This window comes from Atheta coriaria, unplaced genomic scaffold (genome assembly GCF_025399875.1).
Source record: "Atheta coriaria isolate IRGN ID8LTWV9N9 unplaced genomic scaffold, Caltech_Dcor_3.1 hic_scaffold_6_pilon, whole genome shotgun sequence".
NCBI classification, from domain to species: domain Eukaryota; kingdom Metazoa; phylum Arthropoda; class Insecta; order Coleoptera; family Staphylinidae; genus Dalotia; species Dalotia coriaria.
Window position 1 is genome coordinate 284448 of NW_027045448.1, and position 20702 is coordinate 305149.

At 37.9% G+C, this 20702-nt stretch overlaps 2 protein-coding genes across 7 annotated transcripts; one reads left to right on the top strand and one right to left on the bottom strand.

The window, feature by feature from the left end:
* Nucleotides 1-136: 136 nt before the first annotated feature.
* LOC135794062 (protein sax-3) lies at nt 137-4636 on the bottom strand. The gene is made up of 6 exons (XM_065305195.1): nt 4272-4636; nt 3535-3810; nt 2336-2514; nt 2109-2238; nt 1758-1901; nt 137-1250 (listed from the first exon to the last, which is right to left on the bottom strand). Exons 1-6 carry the CDS (start codon nt 4327-4329, stop codon nt 1090-1092), a joined length of 948 nt encoding a protein of 315 aa, XP_065161267.1. The 5' UTR covers nt 4330-4636; the 3' UTR covers nt 137-1089.
* Nucleotides 4637-5101: 465 nt separating this feature from the next.
* rdgB (retinal degeneration B) lies at nt 5102-20612 on the top strand. 6 transcript variants are annotated; one of them, XM_065306318.1, is made up of 16 exons: nt 5102-5244; nt 13591-13782; nt 13849-13981; nt 14063-14524; nt 14911-15489; nt 15548-15739; nt 15804-15966; nt 16021-16541; nt 16601-16771; nt 16830-16958; nt 17012-17274; nt 17376-17630; nt 17692-18033; nt 18093-18364; nt 18530-18612; nt 18979-19120. In XM_065306318.1, the coding sequence occupies exons 2-15, from the start codon at nt 13705-13707 to the stop codon at nt 18600-18602; spliced, it is 3633 nt and encodes a 1210-aa protein (XP_065162390.1). In that variant the 5' UTR covers nt 5102-5244; nt 13591-13704; the 3' UTR covers nt 18603-18612; nt 18979-19120. The 6 variants fall into 6 exon arrangements, with proteins under 6 accessions (XP_065162390.1, XP_065162389.1, XP_065162391.1 ...); XM_065306317.1 differs by lacking the exon at nt 18530-18612 and having other exon boundaries at nt 18982-20612; XM_065306319.1 differs by lacking the exon at nt 18979-19120 and having other exon boundaries at nt 18430-18560.
* Nucleotides 20613-20702: the final 90 nt, after the last annotated feature.

Sequence of the window (20702 nt, forward strand, 5' to 3'; positions counted from 1 at the left end):
GTTTTCACAGTTTACTTATTTGAATATGTCTGTTTCTACGTGTGATTACTTTTCTGTCGGAATACTAGCAGCCTAATATATGTATTATTTTATCGTATCGCATTGCAATCAACTAGAAAAACTAGAAATGATTTTTATCGTATTTTGCGATATTATTCATACGCTACGTTGAATTTATTTGAACATTGCCTGCGTGACGTGTTTGCTATTCACATCGCATTTTGAGCTAGTTTTTTTATGTTTGTTTACATCGGTTACGCCAAGTTCTTAATACATACAAAATATAATATCAACTGCCGCATTATAAATTATGTCACAACTTTTTCAACCTACGTTTCGTTTGTTTTTTAAATTCAATTCGCCATTCGATATTTCGCTAGCTAATACACCTAGTTAGGCACAACCATCGTCAAAATGTTTACTTCTAATTAATACAAGTGAACACAAGGTTATCGGTATTGAATCTTGTTAGTATTTTCGTCGCCTCGTCTGATTGTACACATGACTTCCTGATTGACTAGTTTTTAGTCGTTTTTTGCTTCGATTCCAATTTGCACAGGATGAAAAATGTTAGATAATACAACAGTATTGCCATCAGCTGTCAAAAAGCTTACCTAACCTCATTTAAAGTTAAATGACATCCGTTTAACCAAAAATTTGCCGTCATATGAAACGTATCCGTAGATGTTACTTTGTCAGATATAAAACATTTTATAACTCTAGAGATAAATACATTTCGAAAAAATCTTGATATCATGTACGCCCATTTATCAGTGTCACTAGATTATGGAAGCCTTTCTAGTTTAATTTATAATTTTGCAGATAATTCTTAATTTGTGCAAGTGGATATGATAATTGTATCTTCCTCTGATTTCTGTCAATTTCGCATGTTTTTAGTTTTCATTTCGTGCCGATTGTAGCCAATTCGTTGTATCATTCAATTAATTCCCGTAATGACTGTAATTATCTTCTCAACAGACTCACATCAAATCAAATCAATTTTGAATAATATCGCATCTATGCACGTACGCTCGGTGATTAGATTAATAACATTATGCAACAATGCTGATAATCAGATGATGATCTCGTCTATTGATTGCGCTGGTAAACAACGGTGTTATTGTTGAGGCGGGTCGTTGTTTCGTTGTTGGAGTTTTCGTCGGCCGCCGGCATCAGCTGCGTGTTGCCCTCGAAACCCGGATTGAGGATAATATTCGGCACCAGCTCAATCACTTCTTGATCCTCCATTTCTGACATTTCAACAATTCACGGCGAGAAAAACAAAGCAACAATACGGATGAGAGTCGACATTCAGGCTTCGCGATGCACCCAATCAAATAAACGTGAGCAAGCGGTTGTTCGTTCTAATCCGACATTTATTTCTCTCTTCTCATTGATCGTGCACATATAACATGCTCTACACATATGTACAATAAAAACAAAAACAATAAGCTATGTAATATTTACATATACAGCACTATTCGATCACTTTTCTTTCTTTCTTTTTTTTTTCAATTGAATCATTGACACATCAGTTGAAGCTATGACTTAGAATTAGATACAAGCATTTTGTCCGTAGCTGCGTTTGAGGATATTGTATGGTTTTTTTTCGTTATTATAGTGAGGAATATCGTAGCAATTGCAGCAGCAAGAGTGAATTTATAACTACGTTCTAGTGTCGTGTGAATTACACACTGGCCACACGCACACACATGCATTTCCATTGCTGGTGTACACATCAATAGGTTATCACTTACCACCTGGTACTTTGCACTCCTGATAAAGCAGAAAGCAAGTGCCTAAGCCCAGCACCAGCAGGGTGCCCATCACGATGACGACAGCCAGTACCCAAACACGTGTGTCGAAGTCCTTGGCGCCTTCAAGGAAGTGACGCACTAGTTCTGAAATAGATAAAATGGATTATGTTAATAAATATTTCATCAATAGATTTAGACATGCGCTACATCTGCAAACATGCAAAACCAGGTCCCAGGTAGCATAGTCGATGTGAAATCGATTTTTGACCGAGTTTTCTACTACATAAACAATCAGGTTTCTATTCAATTGTCTACATTAGGCGATTATTGACTATGGGAAGTATCACTGACCTGCAGTTTCATTGGATATCCGCGTTGTTTGATAAACCACCGATATATCGCTGTCGCCGAGCTGGTTGGTTGCCCACACGCGAAAAGCGTATGTTGTGTTGGGGAGTAATTTATACACGTCAATCTGCCTCTGTTCGGAGAGAAAGTGTAGACATTGACGAGATATTATTAGCATAATACGTAGAATACATTGGTGAGATACATTTTGAGATTGAAATTGGTCTTACCGAACTTGGCATTATGTGGATTGGGGTGATGTCCATCCATTCTTCCTCGACGTCGGTTTGCTTAAATTGGGCAGTGAAGTAGCTAATCGGGTAACCGCCGTCGCCACTGACACCCCATAGGATTACAGCCAGGATTGTGCTTGCATGCACGTGAACGTTGATTAGTGGTGGTGGAGGTGCTGAAAATATGACAATAATGAAAATTTAATTTGAAGAGTAAAATTTCGGGGTGAATTATAAATGCAAATGTGAGTTTGCTGTCAATCATAAACTATCGAAATTATTTGTATAAATAAGAGAGACATTTAAATTAAGAAGATTGGTGGATCAGGCAAATGAAAATTCGGAAAGAGAAAAAAATGACTCGGTGTAGATTTAAATGTCATCGTACCATTTGACCGGTGATTGAACCAGGTTTTAACGCTCAAAATAATAATGATGAAATTTGGCAGCACTCTTTTGTGTAAAATTAAATATTTTGTGTAAAATGTGAACACACCTAACACGAACCTGAATAAAACACGCAGATAACACCTAAGCGAATATTTGAATGGTTTAGCACGCCAAAATTACCATTATATCTCGTCACAATAATGATTTTCTAAACTATTTATATCATTGTACAGTTATAGCAATACTAAATATGACTACCGATAAACTAAAAGAGAAAGTTAACGATTTCGTTCACAATAAAATAAATTGGTTTATTACGTCAATATCTATATTAAAATATATTTTATTTAGTTTTTCACAGTTTTTTTAAAAAAATTTTTAATGTTTTATCAAAATATCTAACTGTGATGAAATAATATGTGCTAACAAACATTTCTAACATTGAATCCGATTCCTGATCTATTATTCTAAACAATAAATCACTATCAATATCACTAAATCAAATATCACTAACAAAACGTGTTAAATGTATAAAGATTATACTCAACACACCAAATAAGATTACTACAATATAACTGTGTAAAACGTAGGTGTTTATTTTGTTTGTTTAGTTTGTTTGAATAAATTATGCAGTGGCATGTTTCAACATGAATAAAATATTGCATGATTTACATAAAATTCGTGCACGATAACAAATATGGTAATTAAATTAATATAAAATATTTGTTATCACATTATGAAAACAAAACCAGTTTTGCAACATATACTAAAAATAAATTTATCTAAATTAAACAAAAATGACTCACTTCTGACGAAAACCTCCATCTTCGCTATACTATCATCCTCGGTATCCGAATCGTTTGCCGTACAACTATACACTCCGGAATCATTCTTCTCCACATCGGAGAGAAAGAGTGATCCATCGTCAAGCACTGTCAACTTGGGCACTTCGTGTTCCTCGTCGCGCCCTTCACGTATCCACATAAAATCACTCCCCCTTAACGGGCATATCAGCGTCAGATTCCTCCTGATATCGACATAGTACTTTTTGATTTTATACTCATTGTTACGTGTGAGCGCACCTGCAACAAAACACAAGAGCGCATTTAAGACAACCACCAAAGTCCGCATCACGATCGTCAATGCACGCCTAATTCGAATTAGAAATGAGTGCGCATTCCGTGGTTTTCCACAAAATATCAGGTACGGGCGACACTCAAAATCAACCAAATCGGACGAGCGAACAAAATGATTGTAATCGGTGTAATTAGTTGCATAATGTGGTCATTATCCTCTATTGCCAACTAGATGGGTAACAATCGCTATAACTATGTGTCGCTAACACAACAATCGACCAACAAAGTGTCGCGTCTTTGTTTGTTGTTACACATCACACACACACGAGACTCGAATTACTAGATAAATCATCAACATGCATCCCTAAACATTATAACGCACGTAATTTTGTTGAATGATTCGCTTTGGATTTGAATTTGTTTGAAGTAAATAGAGATTTGTTTAAGTAAAGGATGTTAATAAATACCTGCGGTAATTACAAAGAGAAATAAGACACAGATAGAGAGTACTCGTTCAACATGCATAGCTTCGCATCGTTTTCTTATAATTGTTTGCTACGATAGAAATATTTAACACTTAACACATAAGGTTTCTTGTACTTGATGCTGCGAAACATTAGAAAAATGCGTCAGGTCTGACAGCGACACAACATTGCTGAACACGCCACGATGTGCAACGACAGCCAGCTTACTAACTGTTTAATGCGCGGATTTATTAGATTAGAATAAAATCAGATGGTCAACGTTATATATTCACACGGCGACTCGCTCTGCCTAGCGCAGACTTTCGCGTTGTTCACTTGTTCGCCTTCGCTTTGCTCGCGCTAGTCGCGCACATTGCGCACATTTATTGATTCGCGCTGCTCACGCAATCTAAACACCCGCTACCGGTTCACATTTAAATTATACACGTACTAATCAACAAGTACACTTAATATTACCTGAATTCGCATGCGAATGATTTTTAACAAATCATTTGTTTGTTGATAAACAATTGAAACGAGTAACTTTAAAAATTTTTATGTAGTGTTTCAGTCATATCCTTATAGATGGCGCCAGTATAAATATAAAATTAATACTTTAATATATAAAATATAAACAGTATTAATTGTATGAGAGAATATATTTGATTTTTAAATTGTTTTAATAATATAAAAGTTGCTTTTAATTAAGTAAAACCATATTTTTCGTTTTGTAAATAAATTCGTGTGACTTTTAGTTGACAGATGGCGCTGCATGTGCGAATGTGGATTATTTCCTTTCATAACGTCAGAATGTCAAACGCACCTCAGCTGATTGTGTTTTGTTCGTTATTCAGTGATTGGCAACCGTCGACTGCCCACGGCTTGTTTTCATCGCAATCGATTTAAAATTAATCCAATGAAAACGAATTTTCTGACTAAAGTGCACACCAACAATGACCGAAACAGTATTACGAAGGTGAGTCGAACCGTTTGTTTGCAACTAATTAGTGTTTTCGCGTTTGGTCTGCGTCTACGACGCATCATTTCTAATTAGCGTGCGTAATATCCGTACATCATAATAATATAGTGAGGCGCTTACGTGAATCGTAATTAACTTGTTCGAGCGTTTGGTACCGGTTTAATAAATCGCGCAATGCTTCAAAGTCCAAGGCTTTGATTTTCGTAGCAACTCCTTTATTGCATCCAAATTGTTTGCAGAGTACATGCGTGTATTCGAGGAATATCATAATGTATATTTAAACTAAAGCGTTGCTAGGCAACGCGTGCAATTATTCCGCGCATTAGATACAAAAGCGTGTCGCGCAAAGTGCGATTCTCATCTCTGTTTACATCGCGTTTTAAATGTTGCATGGCGTCAGCGCGTCGAGTTTGCAGTTTTCCGCGAGTTGAATCTACGCTTTACGCGACGATGTCACCTTTGACATTTAGGAAACGGGAGCGTTTGCGCTTTTGCGACCCCCCGGCTTTAGCGGACGGCGTGGGGCAGCAGCGAGACGCACACTGCTCCCGGATTTAGCTCGACGCTCCCGGCTCAACGCCTCCTGCTGCTGCCACTGCTTCCAGTTTTCCGCCACAGTTACTCGCAACTCATCAGCGGCGGCGTTATGAAAGACATAGGAATTAATTGCGTAACGCCTCCGTTGTGGATGCCCTCTGCGCGCAAATATCGTGCACGAGCGCCGCATGCATCCCCTTGTTCACCGTTCGTTCGTATTCATGTTTGACTGCGCACGGGAATAAGCAGGACCTGCGAGGCTCGTTTAATTATATTCATTACACGCTACGGAAATTTATGCAGATTCTCCATAAAAGCGCAGTTGTTTCTCTGCGTTGGAACAACACGTATTAGTGGGTGTTATTTTTCGTTCATTACGGAGCTTTTAGTTTTAATTTTCCGCGAATCTAAATTGAAATGATTCATTTTATTGTTTGTTTTTCATTTTATTATTTTCACTAATTAATCAATTAGAGTAGAAATGATTATTATCACAATTGTCTAGTAATTGTTTTATTAGTCATAAGCACTGATAATAATCTATCTAGGAAGGCAGGATTATATGTTTTATCATAATTATTGCAACTCTTTCTGATAATTCGAAAAATTATCAAAATGAATTATCGTTTTATAAACAGATTTTTTGTCAAATTGGTGTTTTTATAGAAATAATTCCTGGAAATATTCATAGAAATACATCACAACTTAATTTATAACAAAAGTAAAAGAAATGTTGATTACTAATATTACCTATTCTGGAATACATGGTTTTGCTTCTATACCATACATTACAACATAATTTTACATGTTCGACAGCTCCATTGATTTTTTCTGCTCTAAAAATAATCGTATATTCCTTACATGTAATTTAATCATTTGTTTATTTTGTAACATAATAGTGTTTCGTATAACAACGGATACGAAACATAAATAAATACAAACAAAAGAAAAAACCGTGTTTGAAACTATTTCCATATGCCCATTTGTCAGCGGGTAGTTTCCCTACGAGACGTGTATCTATATGATACCATGTCCACAACGCAACGTCGTAACGATTTTTTAATTAAACCCTTGCAGTCCAAGCACGGCGCGAAGAATCCGCCAACAACCCTTGTTTGCCGCTTGTTAAATAATCTTCTTTGTGTAACACGTTTTGCCGTGATTTTGATCGCTGTAATCACGCGCGGTGACAGTACACCAACGAGTGTTGGTCCTTTTTATGATCGACCTACATATTCAACACAAATGTGTCACTAGTATCAGCGTGCCGCGTGCTGGGCACATCATTCGCGCTTTGTTTACGAGAGCTTCGCTTTTCAATTGGCCGTGCCGAATGGATTTCCGTTTCTTTGCGCGTACGTGTACATAATCGATTAGGAGTTATGACGTCACGGGGACTCGATGACGTCAACGAAACTGCGTTTGGCCCACAAATACCGAGGGCTGTTTTCGGGGGCACGAAAATTATATTGAAGACGATGAAGACGTTTCTTCGGTTGGAATTTCGGCATAAATATTTTAGATTCTCGCGTTTTCGAGTATTATGTACGAGTAGATAACTTTTTTGTTGTTTTTTTAAATTGGAGTGTTATGGTAGTCTTGTGAGTGTCTTGTAGTATCTTTGTTTGCTTGAATAAACAATCGCATTTCCATTGTTATCTCTTCAAATAGGCTGAATTGTATGATATGAAAATGCTATATATTTTTTAAAAAGAAAAATATGTGTGTGTGTGTTATATGAAGTGCACTTTTTGTTGTGAATAATTTAACCAATTTGAGGTTTATTTATTATTCACGGAAATTTTGTGAAATATAATTTTGTTGCTTTTATACGCTTGAAATTTCTCTATATAAAATTTATTAGCTTTTATAACATTACGGAAAATTATATAAAAACATTTAATTACAGTTTTAAAAAGTAAAATAGAATAACTTTTTGTTTTGTACTAAAAATTGATATTTTTATAATTTTCAGATTTTTTTTCTTATCTTTTTATTTTGATTTCAGTGTTTTACGTTGAACTAACCTATAATTTGACCAATTCCTTTGAATAATTAACTCACAACACAATTATTAAAAATAGATTTTAAAAATAAATCTACAATATGTTATTGCAATGAATGCAAAATATGAAAGTAATCAGAGCAAATCTGAGATTGACAATATGCAAAAATACTCGCATTTCGCACAATACTCGTATGTAGGCACTATGCATTTCAATACAATAAGTGTGAATTTCATGCCAATATCCAATTCTTGTCTGTTCCACAATATGATCGATAAGCCAAGAATGCATGATTCTACCCCACGAGTTGAACAATTGAACAATCGCCTTGGTAATCGCCTTGTCATCCCACCAACGAATCATAGTTTGCATATTTATTGAATGCAATTTATTTCGATTCCAAAATAGGCACTCATGACATGCGCTTGAATGATAGCTAATATTGATTCACTTTTATTGAATTAAATTCCCCGAACCATTTCACATACCATTCATGAAATTTCAAGATGTATCTAGCGTTTCCGATGTACGAGTAGACTTGTTCATTTTTAGAATTTCCAACTTCAACGCCAAACATTGTAGTTGTGTTTATTTGGCGCGTCTTTATGACCATTATGTTTACTGCCATCGCTTATGCGGTCGTTAAATTCGTTTTGCGTCAATACACATTTTATTAACTGTATGAACAAAAAAAGCGGTTCGCTAAGCCGGCTGAGTGCTGGAAACGTGCATTTGCCATTGGTTTATTATTATTACTATTATTAAGCATCGATGAAACATTTAATGGCGGCTGGTTGCAGCGAGGATTGTGTATGTATTCGACGTGCCGTGCAATCCGGTAAAGTGCGCTTTGGTTGCGTGCTTTTGGTGCATCGCTTATTTATGTTGGATGGTAGTTTTGCGAAATGTCGGGTGGCGCTGGTGCGGAAGCCAAGGTAAAGTGTCCGTAAACGTGCACATGCGGAGTTTATTTCCTTTATCATCGTAAATTAATTGGATTAATAAATGCCCGACTCAGGAAAATTAATATGAGTACCTATAACGTTTTTTTTTTTTGCTTAAAAAAGTTCTGTAGGCCAGTGCAATTCAGTTTTGTAATTATGAAATATTAAGAAGTTGTTAGGTGTCTTATTGAAATATGTATCAGGTGGGGTTGATCATTTTCTTTATTTCTTGAAATACTTAAAAAGTCCTTAAATAGTCCTATTCATTTATGATAATAATAATTTTACTTTTAGTGAAAAGTAGCCTAACTAATAACTTTTATGATTCTGAAAGCTGTTAAGTATGCGCTGGCCTTTTCAATAAAATTCTCAATTTTTATTTAAAAAAAAACGAGTCATATTGTTTAGAAATCTATAACTATGTTTAATACCAACTTTCTTCCCTTTTTTTACACAATTTAAGTTATAATTTGTCACAAAAAGTAGCCTATTATCTATTTTGATAAATATGCTGTAATATTTAAAAATATCATCAAAATTGTCCCAGAAATTTCGGCGTGAAAGTGTAACAAACATATATTCACACATTTAGATAATATTAGAATACTTAATAAAATTGTAACTATACGTACCTAAATTTTCAACCAGCATTCAATCTACTAAATTACAATCGAAGAAAAAACTTTTGCTTTAATGCCACATCACGTATTTAAGTGGTTGGTAAATTGTTAAGATCTTCTGGTCATAAACTAGGCCCGCTTGCATTTGCCAACCTATCATTCGTGCCATTCGTCGTCTTCCAAGCGGGAAACGATTCTAGTCACGCAGCAAATTTTTGCCACTGCGATTCGTCAATGTCCGTCCCGAGAGTTTATTTTTGAATCAAATTTATGTTTACATGTCCATTCCAAATGCCTCAAAATTTAAATAGCTTACTATAGCACCGAACAACTTCCACATCAAATCAAATTTAAAATAAATTTATAGCCTACATGCATTTGAGTAGACGTTGAAATATTCGATTTTTAAAGTTGTATTTTACTTTTTGTAATTTTTTTTCTTGAAATTTGAAATATAAAAGTTTTGTTATAATAATAGAAAATTCTGCGAAAATGCGTACAAAGATAATTTGATTTTTGCTGGCTATTTCTCCAATTTCACAATGAAAGTGGGCGGTCCAGTTTCCATCGCGCAATTTTCCGCACACGGTGTCATAGCGCGAAAGAGAAACTATTTGCAGCACGCGCTCTTCATTTTTTTCCTGCGTCGCCCGAAAAACTCATTAGAGAACTTTTCTTCTCAAGTCCTTCAGCAAGCGAAACGCGACACATTTACGTCTTGAAACTCCTTAGCGCTGTAAGCTATAATCGTAGTGGATAGCGATGATCCTTTTCTATTATGTTCGACGCGCTTTTCCGGCGCGCGCGATGTCCGTTTTGGCGCGCTCACACTTTTTGAAACATCAACTGGGTGTACACTGTACACATCCGCATGTCAGCGCTTTGAAATAGCCCAGACAGAGCCTTCACACATGTTTCTTGTTTACGTGACAGTTGTCACTTAAACAGTTCATTAATTACATTAAGATCCACCGAGTGCTTCGAGTGGCAAAGTTGAGGTTGTCGTCGAGTAGTTGGGAATTATCTAACGAGCTCGAGATACTCGAATGCAAATGTATGACAAGTGTTGCGCGGGTTTGATGTGTTAATTGCGGACGCAGCGAAAGGCGCCGTTCGGTTACATCCCGTATAAATAAAGTAACCTCTCGTAAAGCTCGATCAATATCCTTTCGTCGAGTCCCTCGTCGGCGTACGTAGGTAGTCGCCGGGAAAACCTTGGCCGCTACGGCGGGACCGCGCGCTCAGGCTCAGATAGTCGCCGACGACGAGCGCGTGGACACGTTGTGGTGTGTGCGCATCCCGAATTTCTTGTGCATGTGCAAACGCCGCCGCCCCCAGCCGCCAGGCGTGCGTCGCGATTTAATTTCAAACAATGCTCGCACGCATACTGAGTGCATACGCCGGCAGCTATGAATTCTTGCTTGCCGGAAATAATTGAATAACACCACAACCACAGCCTTGGGTATTGGCGCGCGCGGGCATAAACTTAAAATTAAAAACAGTCGAAATCGCGCTCAGGCGACCACAAGTGTGTGTTGGCATAGGTTCGGTCGGTGCGGTCGTAAACTACGCAACCACCGCCGTGAGAGCAACGAATCTTATTAATTATTCAACAACAACACAACATACGACCATCTCGACGAAGCCACACGAACGCGATTTGATTCGACATGTGCGCCTCGAATGTTTGCACAATTAATTAGCTGCCTGATTAACGAAGATGTGCGGCACGCCTGTGGGATTCATTCGTGCAAAGGTAAATTTAAATTTTAAACGCGTGTGTTTACAATTTACATTAGAAAACCAGCGGATATGTTTAAATATAAACAATGGGCTAATTATATACCTATGGATATTTGTGGGGTAGCTGAATGTAATACGGTGATATACTGATGTGTTTATTCTGTAGCCAGCATCCCTCAGTTTATGATTCATGTATACATATTGCAGCGGCGGCACTCGCGGCGTCGTAAGTGAGGTAGTAAATTGTTGAATCCAATTATGTTCGGTCCCGTTGGTGCGCAATTGGGTTGCGTGGTGTTGGCGTCGTGTGTGCATAACTTTATTCGAAACCTCGTGCTAACTATTCATGCTCATTCAGCGAGTTGAGAGTAAATGCTTGTAAGGATTTAATATTTGAAAACGTTTGAAGGTTGGATTATATTAACACGTACTTACTATTTCTCGGTATTCCCGGGGGATTTATATTGTGGTGACATATTTTTTTTAGTAACATTATTGATATACGAGTATTATTTTGGCCAGGTGTAAGTTTCATATTTTATGTTGCTTTTATGATATTAGGAAAAAAATTGAAGAATAAAATGTGTCCTAAAATTATTCTAAAAATAGTTTTTTATTATTATTATTTGGCAGTATTGTCTCGATAATGGAATTAAGTTTTTTACTTCGATATTTTTGGGCAAAATTATTGATTATTGGTTTATGGCTTCCCAATTGGGTTTTAGTTAATTAAATTAAGTGTTTTGTGAGCTCTAGGTAAATAATGCTTTTAAAATTATATAAATTCGAATATTTGGGTGCGTAGATGCTAATTCAATGTCGAATTAACATCAAAATTTCGTCAGGACATTTCTATTAATATTAATGTGTACTATTTAATTGTTTTTGGAAAATTTTGAATTCTAAAACATGTCAAAAATTTAAAAATTGTATGATAGTACAAGAAATATATTCAATTCATTTATGGAAATCAGTGGATTACATACATTATTAAACACTTTATACATAAACTTGGTTATATATTGCCTATTGTTTGAGTTGTAATACAAGTACCGAGCACAATAGTTGATCTATTGTGTTTCAATTGTGTACTTACCAATTCTTAGACAATTGCAGTTGGAAACGCTTTAATTGTGCAAATAAAAGATTTATTATTTACAAAATTTTGATGTGTATAACAAGTTTTTGTTATTCTTTTAAATTGCTTTTTGATATAAAATGCCTACATTTTTTTATAATTTCAAATGGCATAATGTAAATGTGGAATTTAAAAAAAAGCTGCAATTGAAACTCATTTAGGTATACTATACAACAATCCATAAAATGTGGTTACTTTGATTATTTTTAAGTAACATTTTGTTAATTACTTATATTATATTTAAACAGTTTACTCACTGTTATTCTATGTATTTTCTAATTAGGGGCAGTAATAAGGTGACAATTTTAAGCATGGAAACTATATAAATTGATTATAATTAAGTAATTACACTAATGTAACCTAATTAATTTAATACAATGTATTTCACTAATAACAGTAATAAAAACAGTACAATTTTTATATTATTCAAACATATCAACACAATAGAAAAAGCAATTAAGAAATTCCATTGGGTTTTACTAATATCGGTTTAATTTAAAAAATGGCACTTTCTATGCCATCTGAAAACAAGCCTATTATTCAGCAAGAGGTTGTTGCCGGAAGGTTACAGCCAATAAAATGACACTATCGTTTATTAAATCAAGCGTGGGCGACGAGCCACATTGTCACTTCAATTATCCTGCCAGCGTGTTTTAAAAAGTATTGTGTAATGTCAATGGGCCTGTAAACGACTTATAAAGAACTGAAGACTTAATTTATTTCCATTTCAGACTAATTCAAAATATTAATCTATATAAAACAGTCGTGTTAGTTACAACATTTATAACTCAAGAACGGCTGATTTTGATGATTTAAAATTTGTTTGATTCATTTCCGTCCCGAATAGTAAAATAACTATTAAAATATTAAACATTATGACTTACAGGGTGTTAAATAAGAGGTGAAAACTGGAGAAATTTAATCATAAATAATTGAATCTGAGATGGCGCTAAAGTGTATTATTAGAATTTTTCATTTCTTTAAAATAAAATTGCGAATCTAATTGATGGAATCTGCATATAAGGTTTAAGAAAGTAAAATTTAGTTACCTGTATTGTTAGACCTACTAAAAACTATGAGGACGAAGTCGCGGCTGGTAAAAAAGCTAGTAATAATATAATTGCAAATCATTCGCACAACTGCAGTTAATTACACAGCGATAAGAATTGCTATCTAATAATTTATTATGAACTATGTAGTAAGTTTTATATCAAAATATCAACATAATTACATAGACTATTAATGTATGCGCGTGGTAATATTAGCACATGTCTACGTAGATAGCAGACGGCTTGCATTTTGTTATCGCCGAGCGGACAGATCATATTAATAACATTTTAATCCATTTGTTTCAGATGTGATTGGCTACTATAATCGTCAACTCTAGCGTTATAAGCTACTAATCGTATTAACAAGTGTATTGATCTGGAAATGTGATATTTAACGCGGTGGTGTGATACGGCGACAAGATGTTGATAAAGGAGTATAGGATTCCTCTGCCATTAACCGTAGAAGAATATAGGATAGCCCAATTGTATATGATAGCAGTAAGTTGTGTGTTTTTTTTTTTTGTTTGTGATTAAAGATGCTGATTAGTAGTGATTATTTGTTAGAAAAAAAGTCGCGAAGAAAGCAGCGGACATGGCAGCGGCGTAGAGATTCTGATTAACGAACCGTACGATGATGGACCTGGGGGTAATGGACAGTATACTAGAAAAATTTATCACGTGGGCAGTCATTTACCAGGTACGCATGTTGTCCATGTATACATTGCGTAGACAGTAAAGAAAAAATGTGTTTATATTTAAAATTGTGTAATTTCTCAAGGATGGCTAAAAGGAATATTACCAAAGACAGCGCTAATGGTCGAAGAAGAAGCGTGGAATGCATATCCCTACACGAAGACGCGGTACACGTGCCCGTTTGTGGAGAAGTTCTCCTTGGAGATTGAGACGTACTACTTTGCCGATAATGGCCACCAGGAGAACGTGTTTAAATTAAGCGGCTCGGATCTGCGTAATCGAATCGTCGATCTCATCGACGTTGTTAAAGATCAATTATACGGCGCTGATTACGTCAAGGAGGAGGATCCCACACAGTACATCTCGGAGAAGTCGGGCCGCGGCCCCCTGAGCGAGAATTGGCTGGATGAGCATTGGCGCGATGTGCAGGGCAAGGCGCAGCCGACCGCCAGCGGGATGAGCTTAATGTGTGCCTACAAATTGTGCCGGGTCGAGTTTCGCTACTGGGGAATGCAGACGAAAATCGAGCGATTTATTCACGATATCGGTAAGTCCCAGGACACACGTTACACGTGCACGCCATACCAAGTCGCGCATACACTTTTATAGCTTCCATTAGCTAATTTAGATTATCGAATGGTATTGAACTTATAATATTGGATTATGACATCGGCGGCGCCCATTTTCATTCAGTGTTTTAGCTGAATGGCCTTGAATTTAATTGAAATCTGGGGCATGAAAAGACGGAAGTGTTTTTTATAGCTTTTATATTAATTAGTTGTTTTGCTGCAAAGGAAATGGTTTGTTTTGTATTTTCTAAGCTTGGTGACACGTGAACAAGTGCCAACTACGCATATTTATGCAGATCAAAGAAACTTATGTTGTTGATGTGGAAACATGTGCACACATTTAACTCGTTCCCGACTTTCGCAGCACTTCGAAAAACAATGTTACGTGCTCATCGACAAGCGTGGGCATGGCAGGACGAATGGCATGGCTTGACAATGGAAGATATTCGGGAGCTTGAACGTCAAACGCAGCTAGCGCTCAAACGTAAAATGGGCCAGGCTGCCGAAGAGGAGATCGACGAAGATAACAATATGAACAGCGATCACAATGGCGGTAAGACGCTGCAACAGACGCTCGGCAGCATTGAAAAGCAAGAGGAGAGCCCGCTGCTGACGAAAAACATTCCGAAAATTGAGACGGCCGCTAGCTCGGACGACTTATCGCCGGACGAGCCAGAAATGCGGTTGCCGGTCAAACACCAACCGATGCGGGCGTTGCATTCGCCAGCATCCTCGTCCATTAAGAGCTTTGATTTGCAAGTAGCCAATTGGCGGATTGAGAGTTTGGGTCGTGATTCCGAATCGGGGTCGGAAGAGGAATTTTTCGACTGTCAGGCTGATTTAGGTGAAGCATCCTGTTTAGCGAAGTGGAGTTCCCTTGACTTGCTCACTGAGGAGGACGGCGAGAACAATTCACCGACGGTTGTAGTTGATAGTGCGACAGGTGCTTATTTTCCGGTAGATGCCTGTCGATAGTTGTAAAGTATGGTTTGTGTGTTTAGATGATAGCATATTTTCGCCGACATTCCTGCAACGAGTGGCGAGTGAACGAGGCAGCAATAAGAAAAGCCTACAGCGCGGTAAGATGAATTCCCTGGATGCCGGCTGTCCTGAATCGCCCACGGCGTCACCGGGACATGTCACCTGCAGTACGACCGTATTGCTTTTAGTTTTCCACGCCGGCAGTGTATTGGGTACGTGTTTAGTATTATTATTACTTGTAGAGTTTATTGATTGGGCGGGTTGTGTTTTGTGCAGATGCTAATGTGGACTTGACAGCGAAAAAGTCGGATGTGACTACTTTCCGTGGCGCATTCGAGTCCGTCATGCGACAACACTATCCAACGCTGGTCGGGCACATCACGATTAAACTCGTGTCGTGTCCATCTATCTGCACGGAAAGTCTGGGAATTTTATCAAGGTAAAAATAAACACGCAGTTTCTATTTTTGGCTAACCGCTTGGTTCAATTACAGCCTAAGCCCATACAGTTTCGACGTGTCCCCGTCATGTACAGATAATCCTCAAATAACTCACGACTCCATACCCATCGGCGCAATACCATTGTTGGCGAGCTCAAATGCCGATTACCAGGAGGCAGTCACAAAGACAATCAACGGAGCCAATATCGTGTATCAGGAATTTCTGCGCTCCGAAGAAGGCCAGGGATTCACTGGGCAAGTGTGCATTGTCGGCGATTCGGTCGGATCAATTCTCGGCTACGATGCGCTCTGCCGAACGACGCGATACCAATCGCGGCACGGAAGTGAAAATAGCATTCTGGAACACGACCCCATGCATCGCGTCGACGAGGCTGCGCTCATTAACGAAACCGGATATCTCGTTGCGCCGTCGCCGAGGCGGCGGTCGTCGTCTGTGAGCGAACAGCCAAATCAAATCAAATTCGACTTTGACGTGAATGACTTTTTTATGTTTGGGAGTCCGCTGGCGCTTGTATTGGCGCATCGGAAGATATCCTCGTGCGAAGAGAAAAATGGTAAGAACACTTTAGAATGTAATTAAAGCTTTGATACATGATACAATGTTTGTTTACAGTTTCAATCACCCGTCCAAGTTGTCTTCAGGTGTACAATTTATTCCATCCCACCGATCCGGTTGCTTCCAGGTTGGAGCCGCTGTTGTCAGCGCGATTCTCCATGCTAGCGCCAGTTAACATAGCTAGATATGTAAAATATCCACTAGGAAATGGGCAACCTTATCATTTACGTGAGTCCTGCACTGGCTTTAGCCTGTTTGGGTTTTGGTTTATAATGTTATCTTGCAGTTGAAATACTCCAAAGCAATCCGCAAATGTTCAATGACTGTCAAGTGACGAGAAGACTATCGGAAGTGTCCATTCAAAGCACGGTTTCGGGAATTATTGATAACATTCCATTGCAAGCGATCAGTGCATGTGAGTGGATGCATATGGCTATTGGGGATGAATTTTCAATGTTCATATTCTAGTGCAACACAAATGGTGGGGCGGCAAACGGATGGATTACGCGCTTTATTGTCCAGAGGGCTTATCAAACTTCCCGACGCACGCATTACCGCACCTATTCCACGCCAGTTATTGGGAGAGCAGTGACGTGATTGCATTTATACTGCGACAAGTCGGCCGCTTGGAGGGCTTACCGCTGGCTGGCGAGGTCGATAGGGAGAACGTTTTCCACCCGGGCCAACCGCGTGAAAAGTGGATGAGAAAGCGCACGTCCGTTAAGCTTAAAGTAAGTTTTCAATTACAAGCGTTGACAATGGGGTGGTTGTCGTATGAAATTTTCATCATCACGGCAACGAAATATTGCACGTTGTTGTCTGCTATTTTTAGAACGTTGCCGCCAATCATCGAGCCAACGATGTTATCGTGCGAGACGGCATGCCGCAGACACTTGTGGCGCGTTTCATGTACGGTCCATTGGACATGATTACGTTGACCGGCGAGAAAGTCGACATCCACGTGATGCGAGACGTACCGGCCGGCGAATGGACACATGTTGCCACAGAGGTGACAGACAAAGCGGGCCGAATTACATTCAACATGCGTGATGAAAAAACGCTGGGATACGGGCTATATCCAATAAAGGTAGGTGGCAACCGTGGGTATTTGCGTGTTTGTGTTGCTAATCAAGTCAAATATGCATTAGATGGTGGTGCGCGGTGACCATACATCGGTTGACTTCTTCATGGCTGTAGTTCCACCGCAAACAGAGTGCGTCGTATTCAGTATAGACGGTTCATTTACGGCCAGCATGTCAGTGACGGGTAGAGATCCGAAAGTTAGAGCCGGCGCTGTGGACGTTGTACGACACTGGCAAGAGCTGGGATATTTAATCATTTATACCACTGGCCGGCCGGATATGCAACATCATCGAGTCGTTTCTTGGTTGTCGCAGCACAATTTCCCGCATGGATTGGTTTCCTTCCAAGACGGCTTATCGACTGATCCACTCGGCCATAAAGCAGCTTACTTAAATAATTTAATACAGGTATAGGTTTCTATTTTCAACGTCCCAGGGCAATAGACAATCCTTTATATTGTTTGCAGAATCATAATATCATTATTCACTCGGCGTACGGCAGTAGCAAGGATATTAGTGTCTACACTTCCATCGGGCTGAAACCAAGACAAATATTTATCGTTGGAAAGGTGCCCAAGAAGCAACATTCGCTTGCAACCGTGTTGAGTGAAGGATACGCGGCACATCTGGCGATTTTAATGGCGCACGGCGGCTCACGGCCGGCTCAGGGTAATGCGCGAATGGTCATTCCGAGAGGTTACTTTGGTTTGCCTGGACAACCCTTCTCGAGGCGGCGAAGGTGAGTGATCATCTTCTATCCATTCTAGAGTTACCTTCTCAGGATTATAAAACATGTTCAAACAGGGATATCATGATGAATTAGAAGCCGTAACTTGTAAAACGCGTATTAGATGCACTGAAATACTTAGATGGTACTGCATGTGTTGATGATGCCGTGTTTCAGCCATGACAAGGGCATCTCTTCACCTAGGAACAGTGGTTTTCTGAAGCGCAAGGTTTACATTAGTCATGTGTAGCGCTAGACTGGTAATTATCAACGTATAAACGTAACATATGAGCAAATACCAATTCCTCAGCACTCTGTTATGCCACACACGTCATATGTCCGAAATTGCGATGGCACGCTTTATGCATGGTGATATACAAACGCCGTCATGTACCCACAGTCGTAGAACCAGTATTACTATAATTCTGATGTACATTGTTCCCCAAATGAAACGTAAAACTTGCTGACAGCGCTGAATCGAACACTTGTGGTCTTAGTTGCCGTGATGTATTTGTCATGTTTGCCTTGAACGTACCAAAGACTAAAGATGTACTCCTACCAACGCAATTTTCCACTAGTAACATCTTTTGTATACAAGTAACTAATAATTGTTTTCCTTATTAAAGCAGTAGGAATGCGAAGAGGACAACGTCGTTTCCAAACCCGCCATGTGAACCCAGCACCCTCCTGGAACGTAGTCTGAGCACACGACGATATCAATTGCCACCAACACTATCGACAATGGCCATCAATCCGAACCATACTTAACCCAACACAGCCGGTTAGAAACAAGGCCCTGAAAAAAAAACTTGAACCTTTTCATGTTTCATTATTGACTTGCTCAATTCGTTACGTACCGCCACTAAACCAGATGATTATATTGTGGGTATTGAGGGCAACGAGTCTGAGAACAAATTAGAAACCAGGTAGAATGGGGGACGGGGTTAACGAACAAACTTGATGAAAAATTACGCTTCTGAATAGAGTTCTATCAAATAGAGATGGTATACTAATCTTAATCTTAACTTGGTGTACATATAACTTATTATGAATGTTATTGTGAAGACATTAAACGTTTAAAATGAGATTTTAATGGTAAAAATATGCACTTAGATGCAAGATGTAAAAGGTGTTATCTGTTTACAGTGTGATGCAATTTAACATAAAACTAAACGTGGCGAGATGAGAGCAAATGTATACACTGTCATAGCAAATTGGTGGTCATTTACGCTTCTAGCAAATGAAGACATGTTTATTTTCTAAGCTACAAATTGTGCCAATTAATCATACAAGTTATTGCGACCATTCGTTTTCTGTGACAGGGGCTTCTGCAAGTGTGATTTCCATATGAATCATTTTGGTGCTGGTTAAACAAAGGATTCGAAGTTGATGTAAGTTATGAAGAGCCACCTACAATTAGTAAATACTAAAAATCTGTTTACGAGTAAACGTATGTAAAACAAGTATTCACAATGTGTGTACGCAATTCTAGCGGATCTTGTACAAAAATTTAGTGCAAATTAAACTTTGGACAACAGTAATCATTCTAAACACAAAAAAAGAAACTAAGAAATGAGGACTAAAAATTGTATAAACAATTAATATATGAACATATAAATATACACATATATAAATATATACATTATATATTTTAAGAGATTTATTAAGTTTGTATTCCGACGTATATAGGGGACATATTTTATTACTGTTATGAGAAGAAAAAAATGTATATTTTTAACTAGAGCGTGAATAAACCCAGGAAAAAATAACTTTTCAACAACTACCTACATCGGAATTCTTAGTCAGGCAAGAATCATTGTGATTATTGTTGATAGCTATTTATTATTGGGCTTATTCACGTAATTTAATATATACAGACATGTAATGGTATTAATGACAGCATTTAAGTAACGGGAGCTAGTTACCAAAGATTATAAAGTTACCTACAAACATAAAGACCGAAATTACATTACGATTTGTTTTTGTAATTAGAGGGTGTGAATACAAATTACGTGTGTGTATAGAATGCAAGCTTTTTAGATGTGCTATAAAATGTGTAAGTGTATTTTTAATTTTTGTAGAGTGATCTATGATAATTATAGGTATATTGTTGAGGGAATTATAGTTTGTCAGAGTACCAGAGGTGTCAGTTGCATATGCCAAGAAAATATACTGTGTATTTCTTTATTTTTGTGTTACATATGCCACTAGATTATATATTATTCACTTGCTGTGAATAAAGTTCTAGTTGTGATGATAACTGGAGTGGATTTATTGATCTACAAAACCGCTATTTCACCTAAGATTGTTTTTGAAGTAAAACTATGTTGAGCAAGTTGAGATTGAGAAA

Coding starts and splice junctions, on each gene's coding strand:
- LOC135794062 (XM_065305195.1), bottom strand. CDS start 4,329: ATGCATGTTGAACGAGTACTCTCTATCTGTGTCTTATTTCTCTTTGTA. Junction 3,811..4,271: donor TCTCTTTGTAATTACCGCAG/GTATTTATTAAC, acceptor GTTTTGTTGCAG/GTGCGCTCACACGTAACAAT. Junction 2,515..3,534: donor GATGGAGGTTTTCGTCAGAA/GTGAGTCATTTT, acceptor TCATATTTTCAG/CACCTCCACCACCACTAATC.
- rdgB (XM_065306315.1), top strand. CDS start 13,705: ATGTTGATAAAGGAGTATAGGATTCCTCTGCCATTAACCGTAGAAGAA. Junction 13,982..14,062: donor CGTGGGCAGTCATTTACCAG/GTACGCATGTTG, acceptor TAATTTCTCAAG/GATGGCTAAAAGGAATATTA. Junction 15,740..15,803: donor CCACGCCGGCAGTGTATTGG/GTACGTGTTTAG, acceptor TGTTTTGTGCAG/ATGCTAATGTGGACTTGACA.